The 18,867-nt window shown below is 39.2% G+C and overlaps 1 protein-coding gene across 8 annotated transcripts in view; it reads right to left on the reverse strand.

Annotated features, from left to right (window-relative positions):
- The window catches only part of TMTC1 (transmembrane O-mannosyltransferase targeting cadherins 1), a 264,804-nt gene that overhangs the window by 115,418 nt on the left and 130,519 nt on the right, over positions 1–18,867 (reverse strand). For all 8 annotated transcript variants that reach the window (XR_010932307.1, XM_067696054.1, XM_067696052.1 and 5 more), the window contains one exon: positions 7,191–7,380. Coding sequence is in view for 7 of the 8 variants with exons in the window: in XM_067696054.1 (XP_067552155.1) it covers positions 7,191–7,380 (190 nt within the window). In the remaining variant the exon portion in view is untranslated. The remainder of the gene's footprint in view (positions 1–7,190; positions 7,381–18,867) is intronic.

The following is an 18,867-nucleotide window of genomic DNA, read 5'->3' on the forward strand; positions in this document are numbered from 1 at the left end:
AATATTTTCCAGAAAAATTCAATTAAGTATAAATACAATTGTATCAGGGTAGATTATATCCCCCTCCTCCAGTGCCCTGGTTGATAACAAGGTAGGATGAAAGAAGTGAGTTTGGTAAATTGGAGGAGAAACAAAGATTGTAAACATACATATTGCCCCAAAGCTGGTTAATATTAGCAAAAGAAAGATTTGTATGTCTTATAGATGCCTTATGGACCCCAAGGCTGCCCTTTTCCTTCAACCCTCACCTCTTATCTTCCACAAACACATATACAGAAACATCTAAATTCTTTACAAAGGACCTGAATTCTTTCCCCATCTCATTCCCCTCCATGGCCAGACCTTATCTACAAGAAAATCAGACAAAACCATCCAACAGTTAACAGAGTCAGAGACCCTGTGGAAAAAGCATGGCAGGTAAAAAGAAAGTAGGCAGAGGCTTAAAAGACCTAGGCTTGATCCTGTGCACACACGCGTGCACGAACACACACACACACACACATACTCCATCATCTCCTGGACATCATTTCACCTGGCTCTACCCTTGACCCCTCTGCTGCAGCTGTGTCAGCTTCCCTGCTGTTCTGTGAACACTCCACTACTTTCCTGCCTCAGGGTCTTGGCACTTGCTTTCCTTCTACTTGAAATACCCCTCCCCCAACAGCCAAATGGCTCATTCCTTCACTTCCTTTATATCTCTGCTCAATGCCATAATATCTGTGAGGCCAGCCCTGACCTCCTCCCAGCCCTTATCAACACCTGGCATGTAACAACAAATTTTAAGTGTTTAACTGTAAGCTCCATGTAGGCAAGACCTTCATTTTGTTCCCTGCTGTAATCCTGGCCACAAGTAGACAATCAACATTAAGAGAATTAAAGAGGAAGAAGTAGTGAGGCTAAAAAGAACATACTCTCCCCTGACCATAAGCCCAGGTGGCCTTTGTATGATTGAGAATCCATCAAAGGTGAAATAAAAGAAATATTTTCCGTGATTCCCTGGACTCAATGTTTATGCTTGTTTATCCAATCATTTTTTCCCCTGGTAATGTATCATACGGACTCACTATCTCAAAATTGAAGGAAATAGCCAGGATTATAAAGTAATTTCAATCCAACACATTGATGCAGTACACACATCATTTAGAAATATTCTAGGTGGACAGAGCTGTGTTTATTTTGCTGACATTATTGTAAACATTTCATCCACTGTTCGTTTTTAGCACGGAAAAATGTCCGCAAAGCAAGACCTCTATTTTCATAAAATCTTAATTCTACTGTGTATTGTCTTGGAGTCAGAGCCCTTAGGATCCTGTCCTTAGTAACTAATCACCACATAGAATAACCAAGATTATCTCCGCTTCAAGAGCTTACGAATTAGCAGGAGAATCTGATTCTTAAGACCTTCCAGTGTGTAAGTAGAAAGGGCAAGTAGCCTCCAAGAATTGCCAGAGGCTTTAGTTAATGTTTGCGAAGAATTTTCAAGATGAAAGCCACCACAGAAGAGCTAAATCTTACTATCACCACAGCTGGAATGCTTTGCCAACGTTTTTCCTGATGCAGTAAAGTGATTTTGGAACAAATTCCATGAAAGAAAAGGATTAACAGCCTTCCAACGAGGAAGTTTCCATTCATTCATCATGTTACCACAGACACTCTGGGGATGGCCAAGGTTCGCCAATGTGCAGGGGTTTACTGCCAGCATGAAGGTCCAACTTTAACATAACCTGACCAAGGTGACAGCCTGTGGGGACTCACCACTCCCTTTAGTTAGCTGGGAGAGTGTCAAGAAAACCCCTTCCTGACATACCAGTCCAGCACTCTACCACATTTGCTCTTGCAGATCAATACCAGTATAGCAGGCACGTCAAACCACACTGAAAGGCTAATAAAACAAACCTCATATTGACTCCCAAACATTTCACACCAGTATTGAGCACAGTCTTTTTTAGGCTTTAAATACAGTTCACTTAAGCAAAAGGTTCTGCATACCAAAACTGAAAAAGAGTTTCTAACTTTTTATGATCTTATTCATTTAGATAATGTATATTGAGTGGCAAACAATAAAATTTAGCTAATAAATATTGGATGTGACAAACTCTTGGTGTTAGAAATATGGCATTGAACAAAACAGAAAATAATCTCTGTCCTCGTGGGGTTTATGCTCTAGTTGGAGGAAATAGACATTACATAAAGTAACAAAATTATATAGCATCTTAGAAACTGGAAGTATAGTGAAGAAGAAGTTAAGTGAAAGGGAGGTAAGATGTGGAGCAGAGGGTATGTGATTGCATTTTAAATAGGGTAGTTATGGTAGCCCTTACCGAGAAGATGAAATCTGTGCTCATATAAAAATTAAGTCAAAATGGATCAATAACCTAAACATCAGAGCTAAAACTGTAAAACTCTTAGAAGAAAACTGAGTGGGAAATCTTTATGACCTCGATTGTGACGATGGAGTCTTAGATTTGACACCAAAAGCAATGAATAACAAAAGAAAACAATAAATTAGACTTCATTGAAAACTTTTTTGCATTAAAAGACATTATGAAGAATGTGAAATTACAATTTAAAGAATGGGAGAAAATATTTCCAAATCATCTATCTGTTGGAAATTTAATATCCTGAACTCTTACAATTCAACAACAAAAAGACAACCCAATTAAAAAAAATGACCAGAGGGGCTTCCCTCGTGGCGCAGTGGTTAAGAATCTGCCTGCCAATGCAGGGGACACGGGTTTGAGCCCTGATCCGGGAAGATCCCACATGCCATGGAGCATCTAAGCCCACGAACCACACTACTGAGCCAATGTGCCACAACCACTGAAGCCCGTGAGCCTAGAGGCTGTGCTCCGCAACAAGAGAAGCCCCCGCAGTGAGAAGCCTGCGTACCGCAACGAAGAGTAGCCCCCACTTGCCACAGCTAGAGGAAGCCCACGTGCAGCAACAAAGACCCAATGCAGCCAAAAATAAATAAATTTATAAAAACAAACAAATAAAAAAACACCTTGTTAAAATGACCAAAGGACCCGAATAGACATTTCTCCAAAGAAAATACACAGATGGCCAAAAGGCACATGAAAAGATGTTCATCACTGATCATTAAGGAAATGCACATCAAAACCACAGTGAGATACCTCTTCATGCCCACCAGAACAGCTTTAAATAAAATAATACAAAATAACAAACATTGGCAAAGATGTAGAGAAATAGGAACCCCTGTACTTTCCTGGTGGAAAAATAAAAGGGTGCATCCACTATGAAAAACAGTTCCTCAAAAAGTTAAACAGAATTACCATATGACCCAGCAATTTCACTCCTAAATATACACCTAAGAGAAATGAAAAAGTATGTCCAACACAGAAACTTGTACACCAATGTGTATAGTAGCATTATTCGTACTAGCCAAAAGGTGGAAACAGCCATAATGTCTATCAACAGATGAATGCATAAACCAACTGTGGTATATATCCAATGAAATATTATTCAGTCAAAAAAGGAACAGAGTATTGATATACAGTACAACTTTGGATGAACTTCAAAAATACTATGCAGGGCTTCCCTGGTGGCGCAGTGGTTGAGAGTCCGCCTGTGGATGCAGGGCACACGGGTTCGTGCCCCAGTCCGGGAAGATCCCACATGCCGCAGAGCGGCTGGGCCCGTGAGCCATGGCCGTTGAGCCTGCGCGTCCGGAGCCTGTGATCCGCAACGGGAGAGGCCACAGCAGTGAGAGGCCCGCGTACCGCAAAAAAAAAAAAAAAATACTATGCAAAGTAAAAGAAGTCAGACACAAAAGGTCACATATTGTATTACTGTAATTATTGTATAATTTATTTTATATCCAGAATAGGCAAATCCACAGAGACAGAAAGCAGATCAGAGGTTACCAGGGGATGGGGTAGGGAGAGTTGGGAGTCATTACTTAATGGGTATGGGGTGTTTTTAATGAAATTATGAAAGAGCTCTGAAATAGAACAGGTAAGTAAACAACATTGTGAACACACTAGTGCCACTAAATTGTACACTTTGGAATGCTTAATTGTATGTTATGCAAATTTCACCTCAAATAAAAAAACAAAAATATTTTTCATCAGATTTTCAGGATCACATATTGTGTTTTATATTCTACTTTAAGTTCTGTATTCATTCTAGCCTTTAATCTATTTGTAACATTTTAATCTTTTTTTAAAACACACCTTTGTTGAGATACCATTCACATACAATAGAATTCACCCATTTTATGTGTATATTCTGATGAGTTTTGGTAAATGTAATATAATCCAGCAACTAAAACCACAATCAAATTTTAGACAACATTTCACACCCCCAAAAGTTCCTTCAAGTCTTTTTTACAGTCAATTCCCAACCCCAGGTTTTCTGTCATTAAAATTCTGCCTTTTCTAGCCATATAAAATTCTAGAAAAGGCAGAATTATAATGACAGACATTTCATATGAATGGAATTATGCAGTATTTGATCTTAAATGCCTGGTTTCTTTCACTTGGTAAGTATTTGAGGTTCATTTTTGTTGTTTTATGTGTCAGTAAATTATTTGTTCCTTTACATTTTTCAATAATTTACCACATTAAGTGTATCCATTCCCAAGGTGAGGTCACTAGACGATCTTTATTTTTCAACTAGTATAAATAAAGCTGCTATGAATATTTACTTGTAAGACTCTTGTATGGACATAAGTTTCCATCTCTCTTCAGTAGATACTGAGAAGCAGAATTGCGTATTTTTATGTTTAACTTCTTACAAAACTGCTGAATTTTTCCAAAGTGGCTGACCCATTTTCATTCTCATCAGTCATGTACGAGGCTTCCAGTTGCTCCACATTCTTAGCCAACACTTACTATTGTGAACCTTTTTAATCACAGTCATTCTACAGAGTGTATAGTGGTTCTTTTTTGTGGTTTTGAGTTTCCCTAATGACTAATGATGCTGAGCAACTTTTCATGTACTTATTACCCTTTGTATATCTTCTTTTGTAAAGTGTCTATTTGAATCTTTTGTCCATTTTTAATGAGTTGCCTTCTAATTATTGAATTTTAAGAGCTCTTTAAATATCCGAGATACAAGTCCTTTGTAGCTATATGTTTTGCAAATATTTTCTCCCAATTTGTAGCTTGCCATTTGATTTAATTAACGTTATCTTTTGAGGAACAGAGTTTTTAATCCTGATGATGTCCAGTTTATCAACATTTTCTTTTATAATTTGCACCGTATGTATCCTAAGAAATCTTTGCTTAACACAAGTTCACAAAGATTTTCTATTTCCTTTTAGAATTTTTGGTGTTATTTAACTCTTTTGTTTAGGACTATGATCCACTTAGAGATACTTTCTAAGGGTATAGTATGAGTTAAGGGTTAATGTTCTCATTTTTCCCTTACAGATAATTCGTTATTTCAGTATCTTATATTTCCCCATTGAATTACATTGGTAACTTTGTTAAAAATCAGTTAAGCTTGTAAATGTGAGTTTATCTTTGGAATGTGAATTCTATTCCATTTTCTACTGACTATTTTTTCCTGACTTTGGGTCACCTATTTCTTTACATGTCCAGTAATCTAATTAAAAACCCGGCATTGTGTGTCATACACCATAGTGACTCTCTATTCTAATGTTTTTTTTTTTTTCTTTTGCGGTATGCGGGCCTCTCAATGCTGTGGCCTCTCCTGTTGCGGAGCACAGACTTTGGACGCACAGGCTCAGCGGCCACGGCTCACGGGCCCAGCCACTCTGTGGCATGTGGGATCTTCCCGGACCGGGGCAGGAACCCGCATCCCCTGCATCGGCAGGCAGACTCTCAACCACTGCGCCACCAGGGAAGCCCTCTCTATTCTATTTTGTTCTTCTGAAATTTGATGGTTTCCTGTTTTAATATATGATAAACTTGCCTGGATTCAAACTGAAAAATCTCTTTTTATGTAGAGAGCTGAAATTTTTGCTCAATGGGATTTTATTTGTTTCTTTCTTTCTTTTGCCTGGATCTCTGGGGAATCTCTCTTGTTCTTGCATAGCTTTGTGATCAGCCAATGATTTCAACAGAGGTTATATACAGACAACTAAAGCCAGTGAAGCTTCCACCCTCTGCCGCCCAACCTGCACTTGTGTTGAAGAATTCATTCAAATTTGCAGCAAATAAGTAAGTCTCCCCAGGCTTTCAGTTTTGCTCGCGCTTTCTAGGATGTCCCACGTGCACATGTTGTTTTCTCATTCATCCGTGAATGCACGGAGAGTGTTATCTCAGCCCTTCTACAGCTCTCTTGCTTCCAAAATCTACCCCTTAAATTGCTGGCTGCTCTGCTACTCTCCCAAACCAAATCAGCCACCTCCAGCCAGTAAATCTGTGAGGTTTTTTTGTTTGTTTGTTTTTGTTTTTGTTTTTTTGTGGTATGCGGGCCTCTCACTGTTGTGGCCTCTCCCGTTGCGGAGCACAGGTGCCGGACGGGCAGGCTCAACGGCCATGGCTCACGGGCCCAGCCGCTCCATGGCATGTGGGATCTTCCCGGACCGGGGCACGAACCCGTGTCCACTGCATCGGCAGGCGGACTCTCAACCACTGCGCCACCAGGGAAGCCCAACCTGTGAGTTTTTAACACTAGATCTGGGAGGATGGGAATATTCTCAGGCAAGAAGCATCTTATACAAGGCAGTAGCAGTTTTTAATAAGTAAATATTTTCAAGTTCTTTGCTGTCTTTGATCATTTTTGAAATGGTTACATTTAGTAATTTTTTCCACGTTCCAATAATTTTCCAAGTTCCCAATATTAAAACTTTTAATAAAGTTTTGTACTATTATCTTTTTTTTTGAAGTGAGAATCACCCAGCCAACTCAGGCAGGCATTTATTAGTGTAAGCAGAATCTTAACCATATTTAAGCACTTATGAACATGTTATCATTATCTCATTTATCATTACATGAAATCAAACGAATTAGGTCAAAAATGAGTCAAACACTGCAAGAAAAAAGTTTCTCATTTGCAAACATTGTAACCTTGGTCTCTTAACCCCGATAAGATCTTTAAAATATATATTACCTTTCTGGAAAAATTTTAAATACACGAAGTTTTTTAGATGAATGAGTAAATTCAACTTAGACCCACACCCCCTTGCAAAAAAAAAAAGTTACTGAGTATAGAGTATCTCTCTTGAAATGCAGAATTCATTTGAATCTTAAGAAAATTACCTTGACGGCTGCTAAACAATGAAGGCTCAGTAAGGCCATCACAACTGCCAGAAGGATGGTGGCTAAGTTCCGCGTGTCCCATATGGTCTCTACCAGAGGAATACTGCCCACCTGCCAGTCATAGCACAGGGTAACAGGTGCAAGCAGAAGCCACACGTTGAAGGCCAAGAGGTAGGAATAGGTAAGGAATCTACAAAGAGAAGAAGAGTCACTGAAACATAACTCGAGATCCATGACATTTTGCAAACATTCATTCACCATGTTTCTATTAAATAGCACTTCTATACTATCAATGTTATAGAAAAGACAAGGTAAGATGGAAAGTCATTCATTCATTTAGTCATTAAGTTGATCATTTTGGAATCTATTTAATAGCTGCTAGTCACTGTGGTAAGTGCTGGCCTTTCAATGATGAATAAGACAGAGTTTCCATGACCTATATTTAAAAATTATCATAAATAAATACATAACAACTGAGAAAAATGGTATAAATGAAAGCATATGACATGAAATGCTGCCCTATTGGGTACTATTCCCTGGGTAAGAGACATTTGACCTGTCCCTTTTTAATAGTGCCCCAAATCCCGCAGTAGATATGAAAATATTAACCATTTTATAATAGATTGATCCATTTGGAACTATTTCAAAAAAATAAAAATATCTGTGGTAAGGAGATAAAGTCTCTTACAAATTGAGAGGCTAGGCTTTAAGAGGAGGGAAGTTAACAGCTGTCCTTGATAATAAGAATAGCCAGGTGGACCTAGGGAAGGAAATTTATGAATGGGGATGTTACTCCTGTTTCCTGGCTGTGTCTAGGCACTAAAGCATTCTAACTGACCCCCTTCCTTTCAGTGTAGAAGAAACTAAATTTACTTAAATTTGTTCAGTAAACACAAATTCTTTAACTTGTGTTCTAGACCCTTGAAAACTGCAGAACTTTCAGCATATAACAAACTCCATCCAAGCCTCTGCACTAGGGGATGACCAAACTCTAGTATGGCTTTTAGCAGCATAAGGCCATGTTCCTGGGATGACCCCAGCCCCTCCACTAAACTGCCTGCCTGAGAAAGATCATCATTGCCAGGAGAATTTACCTTTTTCTAGTTAATCCCTGACAAAAAGGCCCCTGACCTCCCTTTCTTAGAGCACTTACTACAAAGGACTTACAGTTGGGAATATGTACCTCTTACAACTCAGAACTGTCTTTCTCAAGGACCTGAGAGTCATTCCTTTAAAATGTAATCATCAGAGGAAAGGGCCTGTCTCTCAGACTGTGGGAGGACAGAATCCTAACTCTGATAACTGCCAGCCAGCAGACACAGCCTAAATGCACTTAGACGATCAATCCTTTGTAATTTCTTACTTCTCTGACTCTGCCGAGCCCCTTTTGCCGCCCCTCCCATTCTCTCTTTAAAATACCCAGTCAACCCTGTGCAAATCAGAATGGAGCTCAGCTCTTCCCTGAACTGTCAGTAGTTACTGAATAAAGTGTGTTCTTATTGCTCTAACTAATGTCCAGCTGTGTTTATCTTTGACACTCTACATGGGACTAAACCAGAGAAATAGATAAATCCCTTGCCCTCAAGGAATGTAAAATCCAATAGTGAAAATAAGATACGCAGAATTAAAGAGGCAGAAGGAGATGAGTGCCATGAGGGTTCAGAATGTGAAGAGAAGAGCTCCCTCATCGCCAGATCCTGTTGGAGGAAACCTTGGATGCGCAAAGAAGTTGGATCAGATAATTTCTAGGCTACTTTCCAATGTTAAGAGTCAATTCACCCTGAATTCCTCTCAGTAAGTAGCTCTGGTTTAGAACACCCCTCCTAGCCCTTTCCAATCTATCTCCTTCCCTTTCCTCCTCTTCCTCCAAGGTTGGCCGTGGAGAAATCATTAGCAATGATCAGGAAAGGCTCAGGGATGGGGATTCTTCACTGCCTTTGCTCTCAAACCCCAACAGAGAAATGGGTCAGATATTTCAATGGTATTTCTCAACACTCCCCTCCCTGTTGTTATTTTAAATAAAATATGAATGTACAGATAGTGCAGTATATACTGAAAGTTTGATGAAGTCCAAGCTTTGTTATTTATCAAAGATAAAAACAAGTTATCTTATCCCTTTTAGGTTTGGGCCTGTGAAACTGCCTCGTGAGAATGCCAACTCCACAGAATGATGACTGGGTCACTTAGGGCTTCTTCTTTTCACAGAGCTTCTAAGCTCATGCTATATACTTCTTAGCTCAGTAAAGATTCTTCATGACCTGGCTTTAAAGGAGAATGTTCAACCACCAAACTTAGCAGGAGAGTCACACACAGCTATGTCACTCGGTTACATCCCAACTCTTAGAAATTACTTTAAAAAATAGTATCTCTCCTTCTTGCTATAATAGATCTAGGCAATGACCATAAACGGCTGCTGAAATTATGAGGTGAAAAGCTGATGGGGTATTTTATCATGGATGGATCAGGCTAAATCAGGTGCCTAGAACTTACTAATCAATTTTAACATCACAGAAAGGGAGACTAATTCCTGATGGATATACACAAAAAGCTGATGGGCTGCTTTTGTATTTGAAGCAGTCTTGTCAAATAAAAAAGAAAATTAAACTTGAATCTAACCAAGCACTTTATTACCAGTTTACATCAAATACAGAAAACACCAGAACATGTTAAATAAGACCACAGGGAGGCAATACGCTAAATCCAGAATGTTACGAATTCCATGGAAATAATGACGGCAGTTTCTTTAACAAATACATTGCAATGGGAGGGGTAAAAAAGGGGAGAGGGCACCTATAAATTAAGAGACTTAAGAGACATATCAAACAAACTGCAGGTTTTGTTTAGCTGCTAATTCAAACAAACTGCTATTAAAAATAACTGCTTATGAGACAGAAAAAATGAAACGCTGATTGGATATATGATAATAGAGAATCACTGTTAATTTCTAAAGCATGATAACAGTATTGTGGTTCTAAGTCTTTAAGGGTCCTTGTATTTCAGAAATACATATGAAAATATACCCATTTGAAATGAGATTATGTCTGGGATTTGCTTCAAAATGATGGATTGAAGCGACGCGGAAGAACCGGGTGGGAGTATGAATGAAACAAGATTGGCCATGAACTAGGACTGGGAAAACTGGATAAAGGGTAGGTGGGGATTCTTTATGCCGTTTTCTCTACTCTTGTACATATTTAATATTTTTCATAATAAAACAATTTTTAAGTAGTGATAAAGGCAACAGAATTGCAACAGGAATGCTTTCTTAAGTCTGGCTGCAGCTTGACCATGGAATAGCTGCAAACACCATGCAGAAACTTTTAATGTTCAGTTCACATTTTGAACTTGCCCTGCAAGTTGTCTTCATTCAGTCTCTTATATTTTCTAGACTTGCAATACCATACTGACAAAAACCAAATATCAAGAATAACATTTTTTAAAAGTTACAGTCTCAATGTAGTTACTTACATATTTTTTTAAATGCTCAGTTGTGACTTTTTACACAGATTATAAGCAAAATAGGTCAAAAAAGAAAAGTAAACCACAGAACTAAAACTTCACCTTCCTATAACACTAGAAAGGTCAAAACTATTAACAACCCAACACTATTAACTTAACTAACCCTCCTTTATTTTTGTTGAGGTATAGGTGATTTATAATATTATATTAGTTTCAGGTGTACAACATAGTGATTTAAAATTTTTATAGATTATGCTCCATTTAAAGTTATTATAAAATATTGGCTATATTCCCTCTGCTGTACAATGTATCCTCGTAGCTTATTTATACACAGTAGTTTGTACCTCTTAATTCCTCACCCCTAAATTGCCCCACCCCTTCCCTTTTCATAACCATTAGTTTGTGCTGTATGTGAGTCTGTTTTGTTATACTCATTTGTTTGTTTTATTTTTTAGATTTCACATATAAGTGATGATATACAGTATTTGTCTTTCTCTGTCTGACTTATTTCACTAAGCATAATACCCTCCAGGTCCATCTAAGTTGTCACAAATGGCAAAATTTTGTTCTTTTTTATGAGATTGAGTAATATTCCATTGTATGTATATACCACAGAATCTTTATCCATTCACCTGTTGATGGACACTTAGGTTGCTTCCATATCTTGTATTGTAAATACTATTACTATGAACACTGGGGTGCATGTATCTTCTCAACGTAGTGTTTTTTGGGTTTTTTTGTGATATATAGCCAGGAGTGGAATTGCCCGTTTTAATATATATATATATTATCTCCATTAGCTCAGAAATATACACCTACCTTTTGTGCATATGAACTCAGATAAATGTTGCAAGTAAACTCCTTAAATACTATTTGAAATACTGAAACAGCATTGGAAAATTTTTGCAAATTTAAGCACAAAGAAGCCACTTGGAATCACCCCGAAAGCTAATTACATTTGAGAGGGCTAGTTGAGCTAGCTGTAATCAGCAACTGATGTATTTCTTTTTAACTCATTGACTATGAATTACATTTCAAACTAATCACCTTGCTTATTTCTGCAAAAATTTCAGAAATAAAGCAATCTTTGAATATCTCTGTCCCACTGGGTTTTCTTTTTTAAAGCAGGGGCAAAAATAAAATGAATTATTTACCAATTTTCTACCATGAATTCTGCTAACAGGAGGAAAGCCACTAGAATATCTGGCAACAAAATGGAATATACAGCACAAAAAGCCAGGAATTCAGCTTAAACAACTTAGTGATGTATTTTCATTCATAATCCAGGAATGAATGAAGAGGTTTCAGCATGAAATACATGAAAGGGAAAATGAGGCCGGTGGGGAACTGGCATCAAATGGCACCAATCAAACTGTGGCCCTTTTTTTTTTTAACATCTTTTTTGAAGTATAATTGCTTTACAATGTTGTGTTAGTTTCTGATGTACAACAAAGTGAATCAGTTATATGTATACATATACCCCCATATCCCCTCTGTCTTGAGACTCCCTCCCACCCTCCCTATCCCACCCCCTAGGTGGTCACAAAGCCCAGAGCTGATCTCCCTGTGCTATGCGGCTGCTTCCCACTAGCTATCTATTTTACATTTGGTAGTGTATATATGTCCATGCCACTCTCTCACTTCGTCCCAGCCTCCTCTTCTCACCCTGTGTCCTCAAGTTCATTCTCTACGTATGTGTCTTTATTCCTGCCCTGCCACTAGGTTCATCAGTATCAGTTTTCTAGATTCCATATATATTCATTAGCATAAGGTATTTGTTTTCCTCTTTCTGACTTACTTCACTCTGTATGACAGACTCTAGGTCCATCCAGCTCACTACAAATAACTCAATTTCATTCCATTTTATGGCTGAGTAATATTCCATTGTATATATGTGCCACATCTTCTTTATCCATTCATCTGTCAATGGACATTTAGGTTGCTTCCATGTCCTGGCTATTGTAAATAGTGTGGCACTCTTTAAATCTAAATCTTCTTCTTTATTTTTTTGCGGTACGCGGGCCTCTCACTGTTGTGGCCTCTCCCGTTGTGGAGCACAGGCTCCGGATGCACAGGCTCAGCGGCCATGGCTCACGGGCCCAGCCGCTCGCAGCATGTGGGATCTTCCCGGACCGGGGCACGAACCCGTGTCCCTTGCATCCGCAGGTGGACTCTCAACCACTGCGCCACAAGGGAAGGCCTAAATCTTCATTTTTATCAAGAAAAAAATTAGAGTGCTTTAACTGCTAAAATATACATAAATTCTGTTGTCTTTGAAAAAACCTTTTTGGCTAAGAAATAAAATGAGGCTAACATAAAGATGCCTCTGATAGGTACATATGAAAAAACCATGCACTGCAAGCAGAAACATGCAGCACTTGTTTGTTTTATATAGAAATGTTTCTGCTCAAAAGATCCTTCTTTCTCTTTCATCTACAAAATCCTCCACCATTTCATAAATACGGGACACTGGGTGCACTGTATACACACTGCATCCTCTTGGGAAGGGCATTGGCTAACACTGTCAAAATAGCCACGGTACCTCCAGAGTGGAGCACCCCACCTCACCCTGACTCTACCTCTGTCCACTGGGTTTGGTGATCTGTCCTGCCCCTCCCTAGGCTCTCCCTTATTTTTATCCTCACAACTCCTGTATTCCATTGGTGCTTCAAAAGGATCTCCATGGGCTTCCCTGGTGGCGCAGTGGTTGAGAGTCCACCTGCCGATGCAGGGGACACGGGTTCGTGCCCCAGTCTGGGAGGATCTCACATGCCGCGGAGCGGCTGGGCCCGTGAGCCATGGCCGCTGAGCCTACGCATCCGGAGCCTGTGCTCCACAACGAGAGAGGCCGCAACAGTGAGAGGCCCGCGTACCGCCAAAAAAAAAAAAAAAAAAAAAAAAGATCTCCATAGTTTCACTGTATCCCAGCAATAATGACAGGCCTTTGTAGGCATAACCTGCTTATTGTCATCATCAGCATCTTCTCCTTATAACCTTCCCTGGGACTAGCCAAACAAAGCCATTTACTGAACTAAGTTCTCAATGAACAGGAGACCCTGACATGAACTCAATAAATGTTGAACACTTACTCTGTGCACTTTTACAGGTGCTGAAGGGTAATCAGAGCTAGCCCTCATCTTCCACAAGGACATTTTCACAGCATCGGTGGTGAGAAGACATGCACATATTACATGGTTGGGTAATAGTGAAATATAGACACCAAATTTCAATGGAGTTCTAAGAAGTGACAGATTAATGAAAAACAGAGGATTAAGAAATGCCCTCCCAGAATCTATGCAGAATTTAAATAGGTGGAAAGATGGCAGATAGAGAATCCAGGCAGGACCCCCAAACAAAAATGGCTTGAAATTGTAAACAAACGTGACACTTTCTGAGGACAGTTAAAAATATGGGTAAATTAGAGTACAGGATTAAAAATGTATAATATACAAATGATAAGATGACTCCTGCTAAAATGTCTAAAATGAAAAATATGTCAAATGTTGGTGAGGATGTGGAGAAACTGGAACTTTGAAACATTCCTGTGAATTGATTAAACCATGTTGGAGAAATTCAGGCAGTTTCATGAAAGTAGAATAAATGCATACTTCATGATGTAGCAATTCTACTCCTAAGTTCCTACCCAACAGTGCTGCACACATATGTTAACCAAAAGACATTTACAAGATTGTTCATAGCAGCACTATTAGTTTTTTAAATGTTTATTGAAGTAAGTTGATTCACAATGGTTCAGGTGTACATCAAACTGATTTAGTTATATATGTGTGTATGTATGTGTGTATATATATATATACATTTATATTCTTTTTCAGATTCTTTTCCAATATGGTTTAGTACAGGTATTGAAAATAGTTCCCTGTGCTATACAGTGGGTCTTTGTTTTTTATCTATTTTATACATAGTAGTGTGTATCTGTTAATCCCAAATTCCCAATTTATCCCTCCCCCCCTTTCCCCTTTGGTAACCATAAGTTTGTTCACTATGTCTGTGAGTCTATTTCTGTTTTGTAAATAAGTTTATTTGTACCATTCTTTTAGATTCCACATGTAAGTGATATCATATGATATTTGTCTTTCTCTGTTTGACTTACTTCACTTAGTACGATAATCTCTAGGTCCATCCATGTTGCTGCAAACGGCATTATTTCATTCTTTTTATGGCTGAGTAGTATTCCATTGTGTTTATTTATACACACACACACTCTCACACACACATCGCATCTGCTTTATGTACTCCTCTGTCGGTGGACATTTAGGTTGTTTCTATGTCACGGGCAGCACTACTATTAACACCCCAAACTGGAAACAACCCAGATGTCCATCTACGATAAAAATCGATACATACATTGTATATTCATTGAATGGAAATCCATTCAGCAATGAGAATGAATACAACAACATGGTTGAATGTCACAATGGGTAATGTGGAACAAAAACAGGTGACACAAAAGAAAAGAAAATCAGGGAAAACAATTTATAGGCAAGGATGGGATGACTGGAAGCAGGCCCTGATCCCCAGCACACAGGGCTGGGGCAGAAAGCTACAAGGCGAACCCAGCTGAATGGCTGGGGTAGAAGCTTGTCTACGGCCCTCATCCCTTAGCTCCTTGGTGGCAACAGAGTAGAAGGTGCCAGACAAGTGCTGAGGCCTGCCCTTGGGGCATTCCATCCATGAGCAAAGGCCCGTAAGTAGCACTGAATACTGATACTTGCTGCTTTAGCACCTGGGAACAGAGATGGCAAGACCATTTCCAACTACTCATGAAATAGGAAAAGAGATCCAAGGGGCTCTCCAGCCAGTTTCTCATTGTGTTTTGTTTTTAAAGTTCTTCCAGATTATGAGGACCAATGGTCTAATCAAACAAGTTAAAGGGAGAGATATTTTTTAAATTCCCATAAGAATCAGAGGACAGGAAATTAAGAGCAAAACCAGACTTCTTAGGAACCAGAACCAAGCAGCTACAAGAAAGGTAGGCTTCTCTCTAGGCCACAGGCCTTCTTCACGGCTGCTCTGCTTCTCTTAGCCTTTGCTTCAACTCCTCCCTCTGCTCGGGGGCTCCTTAGTCATGCTTCTCATGACTGAGGCTGGAGCATGGTCATCAGGGCTGCCCAGCTCTCCTTTCCTCCTGCCTCCACACACCTGTCACTTCAGTCTTCACAGCCTCATTCTTAGGTTTCAAACTCCTGAGAGCAGCACCTGACTGGCTCACCTCATCTTTCGGAATCAACTCTCACAGGTTGGCCAAACTCCAATTCCTGATTCTTCAGGTCCCAACAAAGGTGTCACTTCTTCTGACAGGCTTTCCCTGTTACCACTCCCCCCGACCCCCAGGCCAGGCTGGAGTCCCCTATATGAGCTCCCACAGCCTCGGGGCTTACACACTGCCCTGTAACTTCCCGTTGATGATGTGCCTGTCTTCCCACTAAAACAGAAGCTCCTCGGGGACAGAGTTGAGTCTTATTTATTTATAGTTATTTCCCCAGCACACAGCTCTTTAAGTAGATAGGTTTTCAGAAATTAACCTGATAGTAAAATAATGCCTAAAACTCTAAAAATATTTAAATTAGATACTTTTATCTTGGCCTGAGACAACTATATATTTTTCTAGTCCCATAAAAGATAACTGCTAGACTTCCAGTTGTCCACACTTGTAGCTAAAGGGCACAGACTGAAGATTCTGCCCTTGTGTAGTCCCCTCAGCACCTTGTGTAACGCTGGCTACTGGGACACCATCTAGTAATGAGGAGTGTCTGAGTAAAGGCACTCACTCCCCTCACATGTCACAGAGCATCCTTATAAAGCTATGCCAAGCTTACTTTTTCTTATTTTGCACTAAACTGCAATGAATAATAGTCCAAATGAGAATTCTTGTCACCATGGATAAACTATAAAGTGAATCTGAAATGCCATTAAGTCTCTTTGACCTTTTAAATGCACCATTAATACAGTTATCTTATTAACAGAGACAGTCTCCTCAGAGCAGAAAATATGAATTTCAACATCTAAGACTTCCAGCAGCAACTTCTTACCCATTTATCTCTAAAAAGGTAAATAATTTTTTCTGCAAAATAAATACTAGGTTCATTTCTTACCGAGAGTCTGTTTCTCTCTATAAAGCATTTAACATCTTTATTTCAAATCAACGTTCAGGTGTAACTTCCACTGAGCAAACATACCAACTGCTGACCATATATACCTCAGGCGCAGGTTCCAGATTCCACACAGAATCCCGGTGGTCTATTAATGAACTACATCCAACAACACTGAACATCCCTTAGGCATGTACAGCATTTTCTAGCTTACAAAGTATTTGCATATAGGGATTACCTGATCCCAACTCAGTCCCTACTCTTCTTGCAGCAAGGGAAACAGCCTTAGAGAGGCAGACTTCTTCAATGCCCCGCAAGAGACCCATAGGAGACCCTGCATACAAGACAGGGTTTTCTGGTTCCTCATACAATGTAGAAAGGAAATATGATGGGTCAAATACTGGTATTTCATGGAGAAACACCTGCCTGAGATTCTGACTTATTCCTTGAACAGTGCAACCTGGATGAATTTGACCTTTTATACCAAAAAAAAAAAAAAACACAACAAACCTTTAAATTTTAGTCGAAGCAGGGCTGACAAACTTAAAACCAGCGTGTAGTCACCTCTCCAACACAGTAAATAGATGACTGCACTGACGGAAATATTTGTTAGAGCATCATACGGCAAGAAGTAGAATCAAATTAAAAGCTTGGGTTTGGCATTTTATTCATTATGAAAAGCAAGTTTTGCCTTTATGTTCCGTTGTTAGCAAAAATAAAAGAATCGTCTCTAATTTTTATCAGCTTCTCATGGATTTAATATTCTAATGGAAACACAGTAAGTAGATTTAAAGCATTCTATATTTTCTTTAAGCCGTAAAGTGATCTAGACCAGCCTTTCCCAGCCCTGCTCCCTAGTCCACAGGTAGAATTTGCTACCACCACAGTCTCCCTCTTCTGACTCCCTCCTCTTTCTTCTTCGTTTTTTTCCCCTTCATTCCAGGGGTCTAAGACAATTAGAGGAATTACTATTATATAGTGTCCTTTCAGTTTGGGAAACTACACTCAGTGACCTTGACCATCTCTTTCATCCCCAAGCTATGTTTCTAAGAACATGATACAAAATACACGATGGGGACAACACACACCTTGTAGAGCACTCTTCAGCTACAGAGGACACAGTTCATACCTGAGGATTTCAGAAAGGGTAACACCTCCTCCTCCCCCCCAAAACAATTAGGCTGCTGATCAGATACAGAATCTCTCACCCAACCTTGTGACCCATTCAATCAGAATTTCTCCAACCTGAATCAGAAAATCTTATTTTTAGCATACTTCCCAGGGTGACTCTGATATTCACTCTAGTTTGGTGACCACTGCTTTAAAAATCAGAATAACTTCAGTTTCATTTCATGTGTGAAGGCCCTGCTAGTTGCTGACGCGAAAACAAAGCAGCGACTTTTGCTCGACTCTCTTTAAGCACAGGGTGGTTTTGTTTGTTTTAAAAAATAATGTAAATTTTCATTCAGTTTGTTCAGTGATACGTTATGTTATAAGATAGCCCCCATGTTAGGGGCTTTAAGGGCTATAAACATTACTAAGACATAGTGCCCTAAGGCTGTAACAATCAAAACCTAAAGTTTTGTGCCTGTTTGAAATTATCAGCTGAAAATGGAGACAGAAAAAGAAGCTTCTTTAGAAGGAGAATGTTGAGTTCTATCTTAATCTCATTATTTCATACCTTGATGTCTTCCAACAAGTAATACAAGACTTTGTCTGGATAGCTGAACAGCAGAAACACATCTATCTGCTTAAGAAGATATATTCCATCTGCTTATCCAGGACCACATCTCATGAAAAAACATGATGCTGATAGGAGGCCTTACATTCACTGAAAAATCCTATTTTATCTATATCCTGGATTTGAAAGACAACCATTTTTAATATTAGAAAGGCAATACTTCTTCGGTCAAGCATATACTGCTTTATGTTCCGTTCTCTTAGAATCTGGTTAAGGCAGAAAACCAGTTACTAGACAGCAGGCAGGCACCTTAGTAGTGGAAACAATGTTATCCCTTCTGCAGGGTCCAGCTCTATGCAGAAGCCATACTTAACCTCCACTTTTGTTTTTATTTTTTATCCAAGATTTCCAAAATTGAATGTCAAGG

Source organism: Pseudorca crassidens, chromosome 11, assembly GCF_039906515.1.
Source record: "Pseudorca crassidens isolate mPseCra1 chromosome 11, mPseCra1.hap1, whole genome shotgun sequence".
NCBI classification, from domain to species: domain Eukaryota; kingdom Metazoa; phylum Chordata; class Mammalia; order Artiodactyla; family Delphinidae; genus Pseudorca; species Pseudorca crassidens.